The sequence below is a fragment of the Labrus mixtus genome, chromosome 14 (genome assembly GCF_963584025.1).
Source record: "Labrus mixtus chromosome 14, fLabMix1.1, whole genome shotgun sequence".
Classification (NCBI taxonomy): Eukaryota; Metazoa; Chordata; class Actinopteri; order Labriformes; family Labridae; genus Labrus; species Labrus mixtus.
Genome location: NC_083625.1, coordinates 22,368,653 through 22,383,018, shown reverse-complemented (window position 1 = coordinate 22,383,018; position 14,366 = coordinate 22,368,653). Strand labels below are relative to the sequence as shown.

At 46.7% G+C, this 14,366-nt stretch overlaps 1 protein-coding gene across 3 annotated transcripts in view; it reads right to left on the bottom strand.

The window, feature by feature from the left end:
- specc1 (sperm antigen with calponin homology and coiled-coil domains 1) overlaps nucleotides 1-14,366 on the bottom strand; it is an 81,015-nt gene that overhangs the window by 30,618 nt on the left and 36,031 nt on the right. For all 3 annotated transcript variants that reach the window (XM_061056211.1, XM_061056210.1, XM_061056212.1), the window contains 5 exons: nucleotides 12,076-13,643; nucleotides 9,489-9,696; nucleotides 8,721-8,794; nucleotides 6,748-6,923; nucleotides 826-986 (listed from right to left, as the gene is read on the bottom strand). In XM_061056211.1, the coding sequence (XP_060912194.1) occupies nucleotides 826-986; nucleotides 6,748-6,923; nucleotides 8,721-8,794; nucleotides 9,489-9,696; nucleotides 12,076-13,643 (2,187 nt within the window). The remainder of the gene's footprint in view (nucleotides 1-825; nucleotides 987-6,747; nucleotides 6,924-8,720; nucleotides 8,795-9,488; nucleotides 9,697-12,075; nucleotides 13,644-14,366) is intronic.

The following is a 14,366-nucleotide window of genomic DNA, read 5'->3' as shown; positions in this document are numbered from 1 at the left end:
AGACCAGAGTACTCTGAGACAAGACCAAGACATCTCGGGATCAAGACCAAGACCAAGGCAGGGCGAGACTGAGACAAGACCAGGACCATAAATATCTCTGAAAAATCATCATCTTGTGTGCAGGGGGCGTGTCACTCACTTAGACCGTAACACCGGGAAGGTTGCGGCTGTAACCGGGGGATAAAATCAAACTATGAATGAATTGAAGTTATTTGTTCTTTTAGAAAGAGGCGTTTTCCTTCTGATCACAGTGATGACGTGGAAAAATAGCCGATCAGTGGTGGTCTTGATTTAAAATCTAGTCTGAGACCGAGACAAGACCAAAAAATTATTTCAATTCTGAGACCGAGACGTTCAGAAAGTGGTCTTGAGACCAGTCTGGAGATCAAGACTGATTTCGAGTACTTCAACACTTGCAGAGGCTGCTAGTACTGTACATAAAGACTCCATCAGTATTATCCAATCACATTCATACACCGCTGACAAAGCAGCAGGAGCAACTAGGGGTTAAGTGTCTTGCCCAAGGAAACATCAGACATGTGGCTGCAGGAGCTGGGGATCATACCTCTGACTCTGAGCCACAGCCGCATGTTTCATATATGAAACATGCAGAGGAGCGGTGACAATAACCATGGTGCTGCAAAACAGAGACCCCCCCCCATCCAGTCTGTGCTCAGTCAGGCCTGACAGTCCTGCACAACTACACTAACTAGGCTGCAGAATATGACACGCTGTAGATCTCACCAGCTGTTCGCCTCTATGGTTACACTGCTATGTGTGTGTGTGTGTGACTGGTTTGTGTGTATTCAGGTGCTGGGTGCTCACTCTGTCCAGTATCAAAGGACTTTATGAGGGATTTGACAGTAGCTCCGGGCTCTGAGTCGGCGTCCGCGCTGGTGTCCGTGGGTGTGGTCGGGATCATGGAGATGCCGCACCAGTGACGGCTGTTATCGGAGTCGGGCCCCCTCACCTCGTCACCATGGGACCTGACAGACACAATGGAAAGCGGTTGCTGTGTAGAGACGTAGAAAGGATACACACGGGGAGACAACGCAGCCGCTGTTTGTTTACTTCATCAGATACACGGCTGGATCACGTGCTCAAAGTTTGAACTCCATGTCTAAATTTGGAACGCCAAATAAGAGCAATCTGATCATCAAGAGACCTTCAACCCACTGCTACCCTCTGTGGACTTTGGACTGCAGACTACAGAGTGAGGGGCTTGGACTCTGAGGGCTGTGGACTATCTTTATCAGTGATCGAGGCATGGGATGACGAGTAAAGAGATGCACAGCCACAGTCAGACTGGTGTAGTTTCTTTTATTGATCGGTCTGATGAACAGTCAAAACAAACAGACAACACTTGAACATTTTCCTTCACAGGCACAGAAACAGTCACAGGACTTTGACGTCTTTCTTTGCAGAATAAATTATCAGCACATTCACTGTTTTGTTCATTAAAGGGTTAAACAATCACCTACCACACTGTAGCCGTCGTATCCTTATCGGATGTGAAGTAGGGCTGTCAGCATTAATCGCCATTAATTACGGTCCTATATGTTTTTTTTTTCAGTCTTATGTTATTTTGTCCCTTCAGGCTCACCGTAGACAGTGGTCCTCAGTGTCTCCCTGTAGTCTCAGTGATTTAAAAGAACACTGCTGCATCTTTGAATGTTTCATTTCACTTTAACAAACTCTCAGACAGCTCAGCTGACAAGTCCAAAGTAATATCCACCTTATGACATCACACACTGACCTTTGTTACCATTCATTTGAGCTGTTTGACCTCAGTTTGGGATCCCTAACCACTTCCTGTTTCTGTGCCGTCCCAACCTCCCATCTACCAGAAGGGCCTTACTTTATTTCAAAATAAAAGCACACTGGAAGTACTCTCAGTTGTAAGACAGTAAAAAATAATGTCATTTCAAACGTGATTTAAAATGTGATTAATCACAATTAACTTGAATTCAGTCGTCTGACAGCCCTAATCCAAATGTTTACATGTTCCAGTACCTTCATATCTGGTCCAACAATATGGCTTTCAGTTCAAATGCTCACGTATCTCATCAGAAACATGTTTCAGGAGAACCTGAGGTCCTGCAACAAGCCGCTCGACTAACACAGCAGAGAGGGCTGTGTCAGAGTTCGGCTCAAAGATAGAGTAAGAGACATATCTTTGAAAATCACATCAGAAAGTTTAAGTATATAATACATTAAAATATGGCTGAGAAAAATCTGAAAAAGTGAAACATAGTGATTCGAGAACGATCAACAGGAAGTATCAGAGGCGTAACGCCATCTCAGCTCCTGACTGATCGTCTGTGTGGTCGATTCTGGACGAACTCGTCAGCGATGATGCTGAAGAGTTCATCGTGTCACAGTGGTGCTTTATAGGGAGAGTAATATATTCATGAACCTAAAGAAGGATATTCTCCATCTTTGTGTTGAGTTAGACCATCAACCTTTTGGTTTGTGTGGAGAGTCAAAGAATGACTGCGAGGTACAGTGTCAGTCTTACACCCTCGTGTTGGCAGTGCTCTGCTGCACACTAAATTCATCCTGTTTGTTTTTCTTTACTGGAACAAAGAATTAAAACTCTCTCATTCAAAAATAAATTCAGATAGAAACAGAGCGGATGATGTGTCTATGTGAGGGTAACCCGTTTTCATTTTGTGTTCCACAGTGCCACCTACTGGCTAAATATGACACTGCATTCAGTTAATTACCAACAACAGGACCAAAGACCAAAACTCAAGTCTTAAAGGAGCAGTATGTAAGATGTGTAGTGAGTGAAATGATAAAGTGACCTTACTATATGATCAGACATTAAGGAAACATGTTATGTTGAAGTGCTGGCTTCTCTGACAACAATGCAGCAGTCAGTATGTCCTCCTTCTCACTTTAGATTCTGGTCCTGAATGGTCTGGATTTGTTTGGACCAGAGAAGGTAGACGGTTTTAAGACACCCCCATACGGCCGTTTTGGACGCCCCTCAGTTCTCCAGATATGAGAGCAGTTATCAGGTCAAACCAACAGGTGTTGCAGTGATGGAAGCGGGCAAGAGAAGTGGTTCAGATAGAAGTGATTGTACCCGACCTAAAAAGTCTCTGCATGTTTCTAATAAGCTCCACGAGCAGAAACGTGCTCAAACTAGGATCAATATTGGAGATGCTTTTGAAAAATGGAGAGAGGTTAGAACACAGAAAGGTTTACAGACCGATGCAGAGCTGGATAAACACTGAAGCTTCAGTGTTCACCACATGGTGACCTGTGTGAGCATCCACTCTAGAGAGGAGGGGGGATACAGCTCTCTACAATGTTTAGAATTTAGACTGCAGTACCCATTTTAAACACTAGGGGTCAGAGTTACATATTGCTCCTTTAAGTTGGGTTTTATGACTTAGTTAAAGTGGAAGTTACTTTAAAAACAAACGTGAGGTCCAGCTCAAAAACACACTTAAGTCTTCCAGTGTCCGTGTTCTGATTCTGCACTTTTCTGCATCGTTTTTCATTTCAATGACTCAAACTGACTCGCTTACTGATAGAACTCTCGTCTTCTGCAGCTTTGCCTTTGATTGAATATTTGCAAAGTAATTTTCCTCCTCCCTCTGTTTTGTTTTTGTTGTGAAACACAGGTCCTCTCATCTAACTCGACTCTGAAAAGGCACAAATCAGCTTTGCACAGTATGAATGGGAGTCTTTCCCACATATGGCACATCTTTCCACATTTTTAGAACATTACAAAGCAAGAATACATTTGTTTAGAAGTAAAAACACAGACGTATTATTGTACAGGAAAAGAAGCCAGACGGGTTTGGCACCAGACTTTGAGTACTGCATCTACACCGGTCACTGTGGCGGATATAAAGAGACGTGTTGGAGGGAAATAAGTGCAACAATAACATTGTCTTCACACAACGCTGAGGTCCCGGGAACGCCATTAGTGCCCTTCTACTGCCGTCTTGGTATCAAAAGTGGCTCCGGTGCTTCGTCTGAAAAGAAGAGTGAGAAGAAAGGTGAACAACTCCACTACTGAACAAAACATATTTTCCAAACTGATGCAAAAACTTGGTAGCGCTCATGATATCTGAACATGTGATTGTGGAGCAGACCTCACTCTGATCCATGCACACCTCATTGGATTAATACGATCAACTCTCTACCATTGAATCACCCGCTGATGGATGTATCTGAAGCTGATGATGCATTGCATGAGTTGAATCCAGTCATGCTGTGCAGACCCATCCTGCTGTTTAACCACAACAACTGGGAGGGTTATTCATTCAAAGAACAGCAGGGGGCGCCAGATACATCTCTTTGAACTGCACTCGGCCAGCATACAGAAAGACAGACGGAGTCAGACAGGCTGAAGCAGCAACATGAAGCCAAACATAGACGAGGAGGTGAGTGAGCAGCAGCAGCACACAGGGCGAGCGGGGAGAGGGAGGGGGAGAGGGAGAGAGAGAGAGGAGGGGGAGGCAGGCTGGCTGACAGGGGAGGGGACTCACCTGGACTTTACAAAGGGAGGCTTTTCAGAGGGACGTCTTTGACAGTCGTCACAGGGAGCTGCTGGAGGTTGGGAGCGGACGCAGCATAACAGCTAATCTTTGGGGAAAGTTCACTGATTGAGCCAAAATCTAAAAAACTGTTTTATAATGTTCTTCAATCCACAACGACGAGTCCAATCTGGTATAAACCAAATATATTCCTTCACGCTGGACACTGAAACCCCTCCCGTGAGGACTGTGAGGTGATAACTGAGTGGATAGTAAAAGTGTGAATCATTGAGAGATGATTTGAACAGCTTAAAGGATTAAATCATGGCTGAGGACACGAGAAAAACAGAGAGCTTCACGCTCCTTCATCCCACCGCACGATGATACAGAAACCATTTGACCTGGCATCAGAGGTGGTTACACGGCCACTAAACCGTTAAACGTTAATTATCTGCGTTCATCTCGTGAGTTTAATGTGAAAAATGATGATCGGAACATTTCACTTCCTGTAGGTTTGGTTTCCGTTAACGCCATTTTTGTTGCTTGAACTCACTTTTCGGCGACTCTCGTCAGCTGACCTCATTCGCTCCTAACTCGCCGAAGAGTCGAGACTGCTGACCCTGACCAATCAGGCTCTCTGGCTGAAGTAGCCTACGAGCTGTGAATGGAAAGCCCTGGTTGGTCAAATGAGGTTTTTTATATCAAGCCGTGGATCTTTATGGACGTGTTTGGACTGAATCTTTCTCTGGATCTGGGGGCGCTGGTATTCAGTGGTTATAGCTCGCGCCCCATGGACAGAGGCTATAGTCCTCGTCACCGCGGCTGGGGGTTTGAATCTGACCTCGGCCGTTTGCCCAAAAATATCTTTAAATATCTCTGGATCTGGATGGTGGGGACTGTTGTTGATGCAGCAGGACCGTTGTCATGGTAATATTATGACCTGAAGGACCTGGGGCAACAGAGCCCCCTGTCCCCCCGTGACCGTAACGACCGCCCATGGTTCAAATCCCTGCTCTAACCCTCCTTTTCAGACCTGCTTTGAACCGCTAATGTTGCTTTTTGTTTCATTGTTTTCATGTTTTAGTTTCCTTCAAATTGTTTTATCTGAATGTAACTCTGTAAAGTTTCTTTGAGTGTTTGGAAAATAAAATGTATTATTATTGAGAGAACAGTCGACCTTCAGACAGTAAGAACAATGGATCAAGATGGATTAGGTCGGGTACAATCACTTCTATCTGAACCACTTCTCTTGCCCACTTCCATCACTGCAACACCTGTTGGTTTGATAACTGCTCTCATATCTGGCAAACCGAGGGGCGTCCAAAACGGCCGTGTGGGGGTGTCTTAAAACCGCCTACCTTCTCTGGTCCAAACAAATCCAGAACATTCAGGACCAGAATCTAAAGTTAGAAGGAGGACATACTGACTGCTGCATTGTTGTCAGAGAAGCCAGCACTTCAACATAACATGTTTCCTTAATGTCTGATCATATAGTAAGGTCACTTTATCATTTCACTCACTACACATCTCACTGATTGGACCTTTAATAACTGCATTAACTGATATGGAAGGTAACGTCTTTGTTAACTGCCTGGCATGATTAAAACACTTCTATACATTATAGACTCACACAAACTAATCCCTCAGTCGCTGTAGAAACATCAGTCTTAGTGTTGCACTCAGTGCAGCAACATGAAGTCTGGAATAGAATTACACAGGGATGTGAAATATGCTGCATTCATACAGATCTCCTGTATTCATATAGAATGACTGTAGAATCTCTCCTCGCTGTATAAACTGAAGCTGACTGAGACGTGTGCGCGTTGGGTGTATTGTAGGCTGTGATCAGTGTGGTAGAGGGAGACAGAGAGGGCAGCAGCAGTTGAATACACAGAGGGAAATACTGCAGGAGACCGCTAATTTACCCACAGAGTCTGCCAAATCCCAGCTACTTAACCTCTGAACTCCAGAGGATTGAATCTGGTGAAATACTCACATACAAACAATGTCTTAACACCATCGATGGAATTTATTTGAAACCTCTTGAGCAAGAGATTGCTAGAAGTTATGACTGCGTGTTTAACACGTCTAAAACCCTGCCCGGGGATATGGCGAGACTCTGGCAGGTACATCCTCCATGTTGTGTTCAGAGAGAAAGAAACTGCAGCCCGATGCTGAACAAGGGGAGTCGAGGGGTTTTAGACGTGAGGGGGGGTAGGACAGAAAAGACGGAGTACAGAGAGGACTGTACCTGACTCCCTGCAGGGCCTCGAGGTCCGTGGAAAGCTTGGCGCTGCGGTCCTGCTCCTCCTGCAGCTGCCTCCTGAGTGCACGCAGCTCCTGCTGAGCCTCCACCTTGATGTCGTTAGCAACCACCACCGCCGTCTGCAGGTCGGCCTGGAAGCGACGCCACTCCTCTTTTTCATCCTGCAGGAACAGAGGGACACGATGTTTACACGTAGGAGCATGGACAGATGGAGCAGCGAACACAGACACTTTGTGTAAACCTTCAGGATGAAGAGACGACAGAAACCTGATAATTAATCTAGTCCTTAAAAAATGAAACTTGATGAACAAATGATTCATTTTTTAAAGATTTATTTTTGGGCTTTTTGTGCCTTCATTGTAGAGATAGGACAGTGGACAGAGTTGGAAATTAGAAAGAGAGAGAGCGACGTGCGGGAAAGGAGACACAGGCCGGGTTTGAACCTGGGCCGCCCGCCTGGAGGACTCCTCCATATATGGGGCGCGTGCACTAACCACCGCCCCGAACAAATGACTTTTAAGAGATTTAATGAAGACACTCGTACATCATTTCATGATCAAAAATACAAACACGGAAAAGATTCTCCCAAACAAATCTCCAGAAAACTTAAGAAAGAATTGTTTAGGGCGGCACTAGCTCAGTCTGTAGGGACTTGGGTTGGGAACCGGTTGAAGTCCCGGTGCGGACCAAATATGGAAGTTGGTGCAGAGGTGCCCTTGAGCAAGGCACCAAACTTGCGCCCACTGTGGGCCGCTCCGTCACTCTGACATCTCTCCATTAGTGCATGTCCATAGGATCCTGTTTGTGCATGTATATTTCAGCCTATGTGTGTGTTGCATGGTTACAGAGTGTAAAAATTGAAATTTCCCCTTGCAGGGATCAATAAAGTTAAGTTTAAACTTCTCTGAGTCAGGGTCAGTGGTTAGTGCGCGCGCCCCATGTACAGAGGCTAAAGTCCTCCAAGCGGGCGGCCCAGGTTTGAATCCGAACTGTGGCTCCTTTCCCGCATGTCATTCCCCTCTCTCTCTCCCCCAGATATCCAACTCTCTCTAATAAATGCACAAAACCCCCAAAATAAACCTTTAAACTTCTCTAAATCTGTAAATAAATTCAGAAACACATGAAGACCAAAGGAAACAGACTCTCTTTGAATGTGAAACACAAACGTCGGTGTGGTGATTGGACCCTTTATTTTGGTATTTTTCCTGGTGTGCTTTTGGTTTGCTCTTCTGCTTTTTTCTTTCAGAAGCTGGGCGTGGCTTATGGGATGCTTGAGCTCTCTGCAACCACACATCTGATCCTCGTCATGAATCACCTGCTGCTGCATTAACACCCTGGTTCTCCTCTCCCAGGCTGCCAGATTGTTTCTGCCTACATGGCGGTAGATCTGCCAGCTTTTAAAGTGTTCAAGCTTACTTTACGTAAGCTTGAACACTTTAAACACGACGGTGCTTTTGAATTTCTTCTGTTGCTAATTCTCTGTGTCTTCTTCTTCTACCCAGCGCCTCACCACCCTGCATCTCTATCTACTCCCTGTCTTCAGCCTCAATCCTACCAGTACCCATTAAACACCCCTCATATCCATTACCCGTGCTCCCAGTCTTACTTTTGGGTCCACTTAAAAACCTTTAAAAGTTAAAACAGTGGGCAGAATAACAGACGCAATCCGGTTTGATTTTGTAAGCAAAGGAACAGAAACTTGTTTAAGACAAACTGCGACATCCTATCCTTCTTAACGCTCACTCGGCTGCTCCTCTGATTTGTGTTCAGGTGTTGTTAAAGGAAGAAAGGGAGCGCCAGGAGAAGAGGAGAACAAAGGAATATCTGATCCCAGGACTTCACGATCACATAACAATGTGATAAAAATAACTCACTGAGTCATCGGGACTAAAGAACTGTTAGCACAGATATCATTTTATTAAGCAGTTTCACGGGTGGGCATGATTAAAGCTTCTTACCTTAATCTGTCGAGTAAGCATCTTCAGGTGTCGCTCTGCGTCTGTCTTCTGCTCCTCCAGCTTTTTGACCAGATCTGCAAGGTCAAGGTCAAGGTTAGAGAGCCCGGACTTAGGCTACACTCAGGCAAGAAGACATTCATTATTCATTCAACCTTTATATATTAATGATGAGGAATCATCCCTCCTCAGTGATGTAATCATGATATTCCTGCTTTTGAATCACATGTAGACTACCGGCTGAGGGGCCCGGAGTGACCAGTGTCTGTAATGAGCCTGAGGGCGGAGTGATACATCGAGTTAAGGGGAGTAAGGGTGGAGGCGGAGTCGATCCTACAGACAACGTCTCCATAATCCAGAAGAATCTGAATATTCTGACAGGATGATCTGACGACTTTAGTTTCTTTGATGACGTTTAGACCTCTCAGAAACTACTCCATGTGTACCCAAAGATGAAACGCATCGACCTGCTGTGAGGGGAATCACTCAGCAGGAAGCATGATCAACACGATACAGACTATTATTAATAGTGCTACAGTAAACGGACGAACGAGCCATCACACAAAGCGGGATAAACATGAGGTTAAACTTTCTTATAAGCTGATGGTTTTAATTGTGCTTGATTTTGGGGGGCGCTGCAGCACCCTCAGGACCCTCAGCAGCCCTGCGTCCTGCATCCCTGTTGGGCTATGAAGAACACGTGTCCTAACATGATGCACCATTAAAGCCGTCCACAGAGCGTGAGAGAGCTGAACACTTCAAAGCACATACTCTCCATGTCCAGAACAGCTTGGTTGGTGTGGCAGTTGACGGCCCTCTGCTGCTCCACCTGGTCCTCCAGCTCAAAGATGGTCTCCTTCAGCTCCTTCAGCTGGTTCTCAGCCTGAAGCCCCGCCTCCTCCAGAGAAGTCACTCGGCTGCTGAGCTCCTGCTCCCTCTTGTCTGCTCGCTCCGTCACCTGCTGGCATTTGGCCTCCACCTGTGTGTGAGTGCACAGCGGACAGATTGAGATGGATTAAGCACTGCAGTCAGCCCTGGATCATGACAGGATAGTTTATGGTTTCTTTCTGTTGAGCTGCACTTTTCTATTTAATCCTGAGGTAATTTTTTTATTTAATCCTGAGGTAACTTTTCTATTTAATCCTGAGGTAATTTTTCTATTTAATCCTGAGGTAATTTTTCTATTTAATCCTGAGGTAATTTTTCTATTTAATCCTGAGGTAACTTTTCTATTTAATCCCGACATTTTAAAAGACTGAATCAAGATTTCTGGCTTTCCATCGGTGCAGAATGGACGAAGAAGAATACACGTTAGCGAACCACTGACTGAGATGTCATATACGGAGGTGAAATGATGTGTTGCTGTTGTTTGCACATGTGATGTGAAAACACTGATGGTTGAATTCTGTGATATTACCGTGAACACGATGTATCTGTACCCGGCGGGTCATGTGATGCTGTTTGCTTGGTTTAACACCTCAGCGAGGTGCTGCCGAACGAGAAGCATCGCAAACATTAGAAATATATGAAGTTATAGAATTAGCTTCAGCAATGTCTCTCAAACTGGCCGCAGTGTAGGCATGGGCGTGTCCAGAGGGGGAAATGGGCCCCTCTTGAAATCTGACTGGCCACCCCAGTTGCCACCACAAAATCCCAAACTATGATTGGCTATATACCTAAATAGAGGCGGGACAACAGGCTGCAGGTAGTCTACGTGTCAGCTTGGCATGTTTTCTTTGGTCAGTACTTTCATTAATAAATAAAAACTTTGTTCAAGTCCAGATGCTGACCATATGGAAGTTGGTCTGGTAGCTGGAGAGGTGCCAGAGCACTTCCCGAGCACTACCGAGGTGCCCTTGAGCAAGGCACCAAACCCTCAACCGCTCTGGTGCACTCCCTGCTTAGCAGTGTGTAGCACTAATGCTATCCACAGGTCCTGTTTGTGCGTGTGTGTGATTGGGGTCTATGTGTGTGATAACAGATTGTAAAACCAGAATTTCTCTCAGGGATGAATGAAGTTTATCAAATTAAATTCTTTTTTTTTTAAATCTCATCAGACCGCTGCTTTGGGAAGGAATTCATCCATAAAAATTTGCAAGACAACTTTTGCATTCTGTCTAAATAGCAAAGCATTTATTAGCTTTGTATGGGTACAGAAACATTGATAGTAAATGTATTTATGCAGGTTAGACCGTGTGCGCGTTGTCATGCGCATTTTCTAAAACACTTTAAACTGTGACTTAAATCCTCAAAGAATCAAACTAAGAAGGTGGAGATGTTGCCAAACTGTGTTACTAACTAATTTTAGCATCATAAATGGGGATAGAAAGGGTTAAAAAAAATTCAGGCCACCCCTGCACCCCCGGCTAGGCCACCCCAGTCAGGGAAGCCTGAGTGTAGGTAGAGTCAGACTTCACTGATGATGGTTGTGATCTTTAATGAGGACGCTGTGAATCCGACCTCCGTGAGCAGCTCAGTAAATGAAGTCGTTGTGACACCTCGTGACTCGGAGTGATTAGAAGGATGTTTGTTAGTGAAGCTCTGAAGTGGCCTCTCCCTCACAGTCATGTGATAGAGCACAGGAGTGTGAGTCATAGAGGGTCAAATACCGGTGAACCACCCTGCTGATGGCGCTGCAGTCGTGGTCGGACAGGCCGATGGTGACACGCCTCACTTTGGACTCAATAACCACCAACATGCCCACAAAGCCACAACGCCTCCGCCTCTCTGCTGTTTGTGGTTTCTGAGGGGAAAACCGAACGGACAACTGAGACACATATGAAAGTAATCAGAGAGAGTATGAGTTCATGTTCTGTGGTGCCCAATACCAGCTGTGACGTCTGATTAATGGTCACGTTTGAACTATCGGGGTAAGTATTTGTCCTCGTGGTGACAGGAGGGGACGGAGTCAGGAGGTATCGTTTATGTCATATCGGCCCGTTTCACCTACATATTCGAAACATTACTAGTTGTGAGGTTGGTTCAGATCTATTTATGATCTATTGCAACAGAAATGACGAGTGGAGCGCTTCGGCTGCTTTCACAGTTTACAGTAAGAGGTCGTTCTATTAGAGCATTCCTGATCGCTTTGTCAAACTCCGCTCAACCAATGAGCTCAGGACGTTTGAAGAATCACAGCCAGTCTCATATTATTAGTCAGGTCCTGGACTTTACACACACACACACACACACACACACACACACACACACACACACACACACACACACACACACACACACACACACACACACACACACACACACACACACACACACACACACACACACACACACACACACACACACACACACATTCTCTAACAGAAAATAGATCCCTGGATGTCACACCCCCTCCTACCTTGGACATTGTTGCTCGCACATGCTCAGTGGCGGCCTGGGCCTGTAGCAGCTCCTGCCTCAGCTCGGTCAGCTCCATCTCCAGCCTGTCTCTCTCAGCGTGGGCTGTTTTCAGCAGGTTTTGCACCTCAGTGGTGTCACTGGCACTCTGCATGGCCTTCAGCTCAGACACTTTTTGCCTCTCTATGTCCACCTGTGCCTTCAGCCTGCTGTTTTCCAGTCTGAGAGAGTCTGCTGTTGCCTTTTGCTCCTCCGCGGCCTGTGCTGCTTGACCCCGGGCCTCCAGCTCCCCGTCCAGCTGGGCCTGCAGCCTGTCCATCTCTTCCCTGAGACAGCGCACCTGGCCCTGGGCCTCCTGGTGCTCCCCCTCCAGATCCCGCAGGCTGCCGGTCAGTTGCTGCTGGATGTCCACCAGCTTCTCCCGTTCGAATCGCGAGCTCTCGATCTGCTCGGCGTACCTCTGCTCCAGCTCGGCCAGACGAGGCCCTTGGCTTCCGAGCTCCTCCTCCCTCTGGGCCTGAGCCTGGGCTTGCTCCTGAAGCCGACCAGCCAGTGCCTCATTTTTCTGGGTCATCACTTCAACACGCTCTCTCTGCTGTTGAAGTGAGGCCTGCAGGAGACGCTTGGCCTCTGCCAGGCGCTCATTCTCAGCCGTCAGCTCCTGCACCACTTGTTGCTGGTCAGCCAGCTCCTGCAGAGTTGCCTGCAGCTCCTCAGCTGTGCTGTGGTGGCTTTCCTCCATCTTGTGAATCTGTTCCGTCAGGCTTTTTACTGAAACATCCGACCCCCTGGCATTGGTGACTCTCCCTGCCACATTGGCCTCACCACTCACACCGCTGCTCACCGATTCTGAACGTGATGGGATCTTCTCAAACTCGGAGGAGTCGGGTGATGGCGAGTCTTTGGTGACATCTGAGTCGGAGGAGGCCGACATTTTGAGAGGGCTGACAGTTGAAGTGAGACTGTCCTGTTGGGTAGCAGAGGAGTTGGAGTCTGAGGGCAGGCCATTAACCAACAGTTTGGAGGGACTGCCTGTGTTTGTGCAGGAGAGAGGAGAGGCCTCCACGCTGAGCAGTTTCTCCTTCAGCACCTGGTTCTCCTCCCTCAGCGCTGCGAGCTCTCTCTGAAACTTCCCGTTCTTCTCCCTCAACTCCCCAACCAGCACGAGCGCCTCTGCCACCTGCCCCTGCTCTCTGTCAGCAGAAGGCTCTTGCCACGAGACAGAGCTGGGTGAAGTAGAAGGGGAAGCAGTGGAGGCTCTACCTTTGCAGCGCTGTAACTCCATCCTCAGGTTGCTGATCGCTAAGTCTTTAGCCTTGGCCTCGGCCAGCAGCTCTTTCACCTGACACTCCAAGAGGCCCCTTTCTTGGCCCTCTGCATCTGCCCGGGACTTTGTTGATGCACGTGTCTGCTTTGCCAGGGTGGAGAGGCTGGAAGTGCTGGCACTGGAAACCATCCTCTTAGTGCTGGAGCTCCTCAGCTGCTCCCTCAGAGACGTGCGGTCTCTTGTTATAGTGCAAGGGATTTCTCGAGGAGCTGGGATACCAGACTTCTTTGCTGTTTGTGCACCTGCAACACAAACAAGGTTCAGTAAATACGAGTATTATCCATGACCTTGTTTTCTTGACTTCGCAGTAGATAAGTGAAAAGGTCATAACATTAAACATGGGAGAAATAAAATAATCTGCTCCTTTGTCTGCAAACTTTCCCAAAACAAAGAAAGCATCAGAGAAATATATGAATTAAAATCAACAGTTGTGTTTAAGCACCCGTTTGTATCAAATAGAATCGTTTTTTGAATCGTGAGCCCCAGGATATAATTGAATGTAGAGGCATTGATAGATTCACAGCCCTATCTAACTGAATAGACAGCGTGCCTCATTCAGATGCTCGTGTTACTCAGCAGTTTCATGTCGCTGCTCGCTGTTCATTTATTGTTCTCTGTTTGGATAGCAGATCATCCGCCTGGCACAGTGTGTCTGTTGGTGTCAGTGGTCATTCATCGCTCAGCAGAGCTTAGCTGTGGCATTTCAGAAGGCATCAGCATGGGTCGCAGGCACCAGCCTTTTCCAGCCCTCTCTCAAATATGAAGAGTATTTACTGATGCCCGGCGAGAGCAGGGCGCCGCCTGACAACGTTGTATTGTTTGTTTTCTGATCATCAGCAAACAGCCATGCAGACACAAGGGGCTTGTTTGTTTCAAACCATGACAAAGGTCCCTGTGCACGTGGAGCGTTCAGGCACAAAGAGGCTTAAGCAGTGCACTGACAAAGACGGCTCTGTCCCTCACAT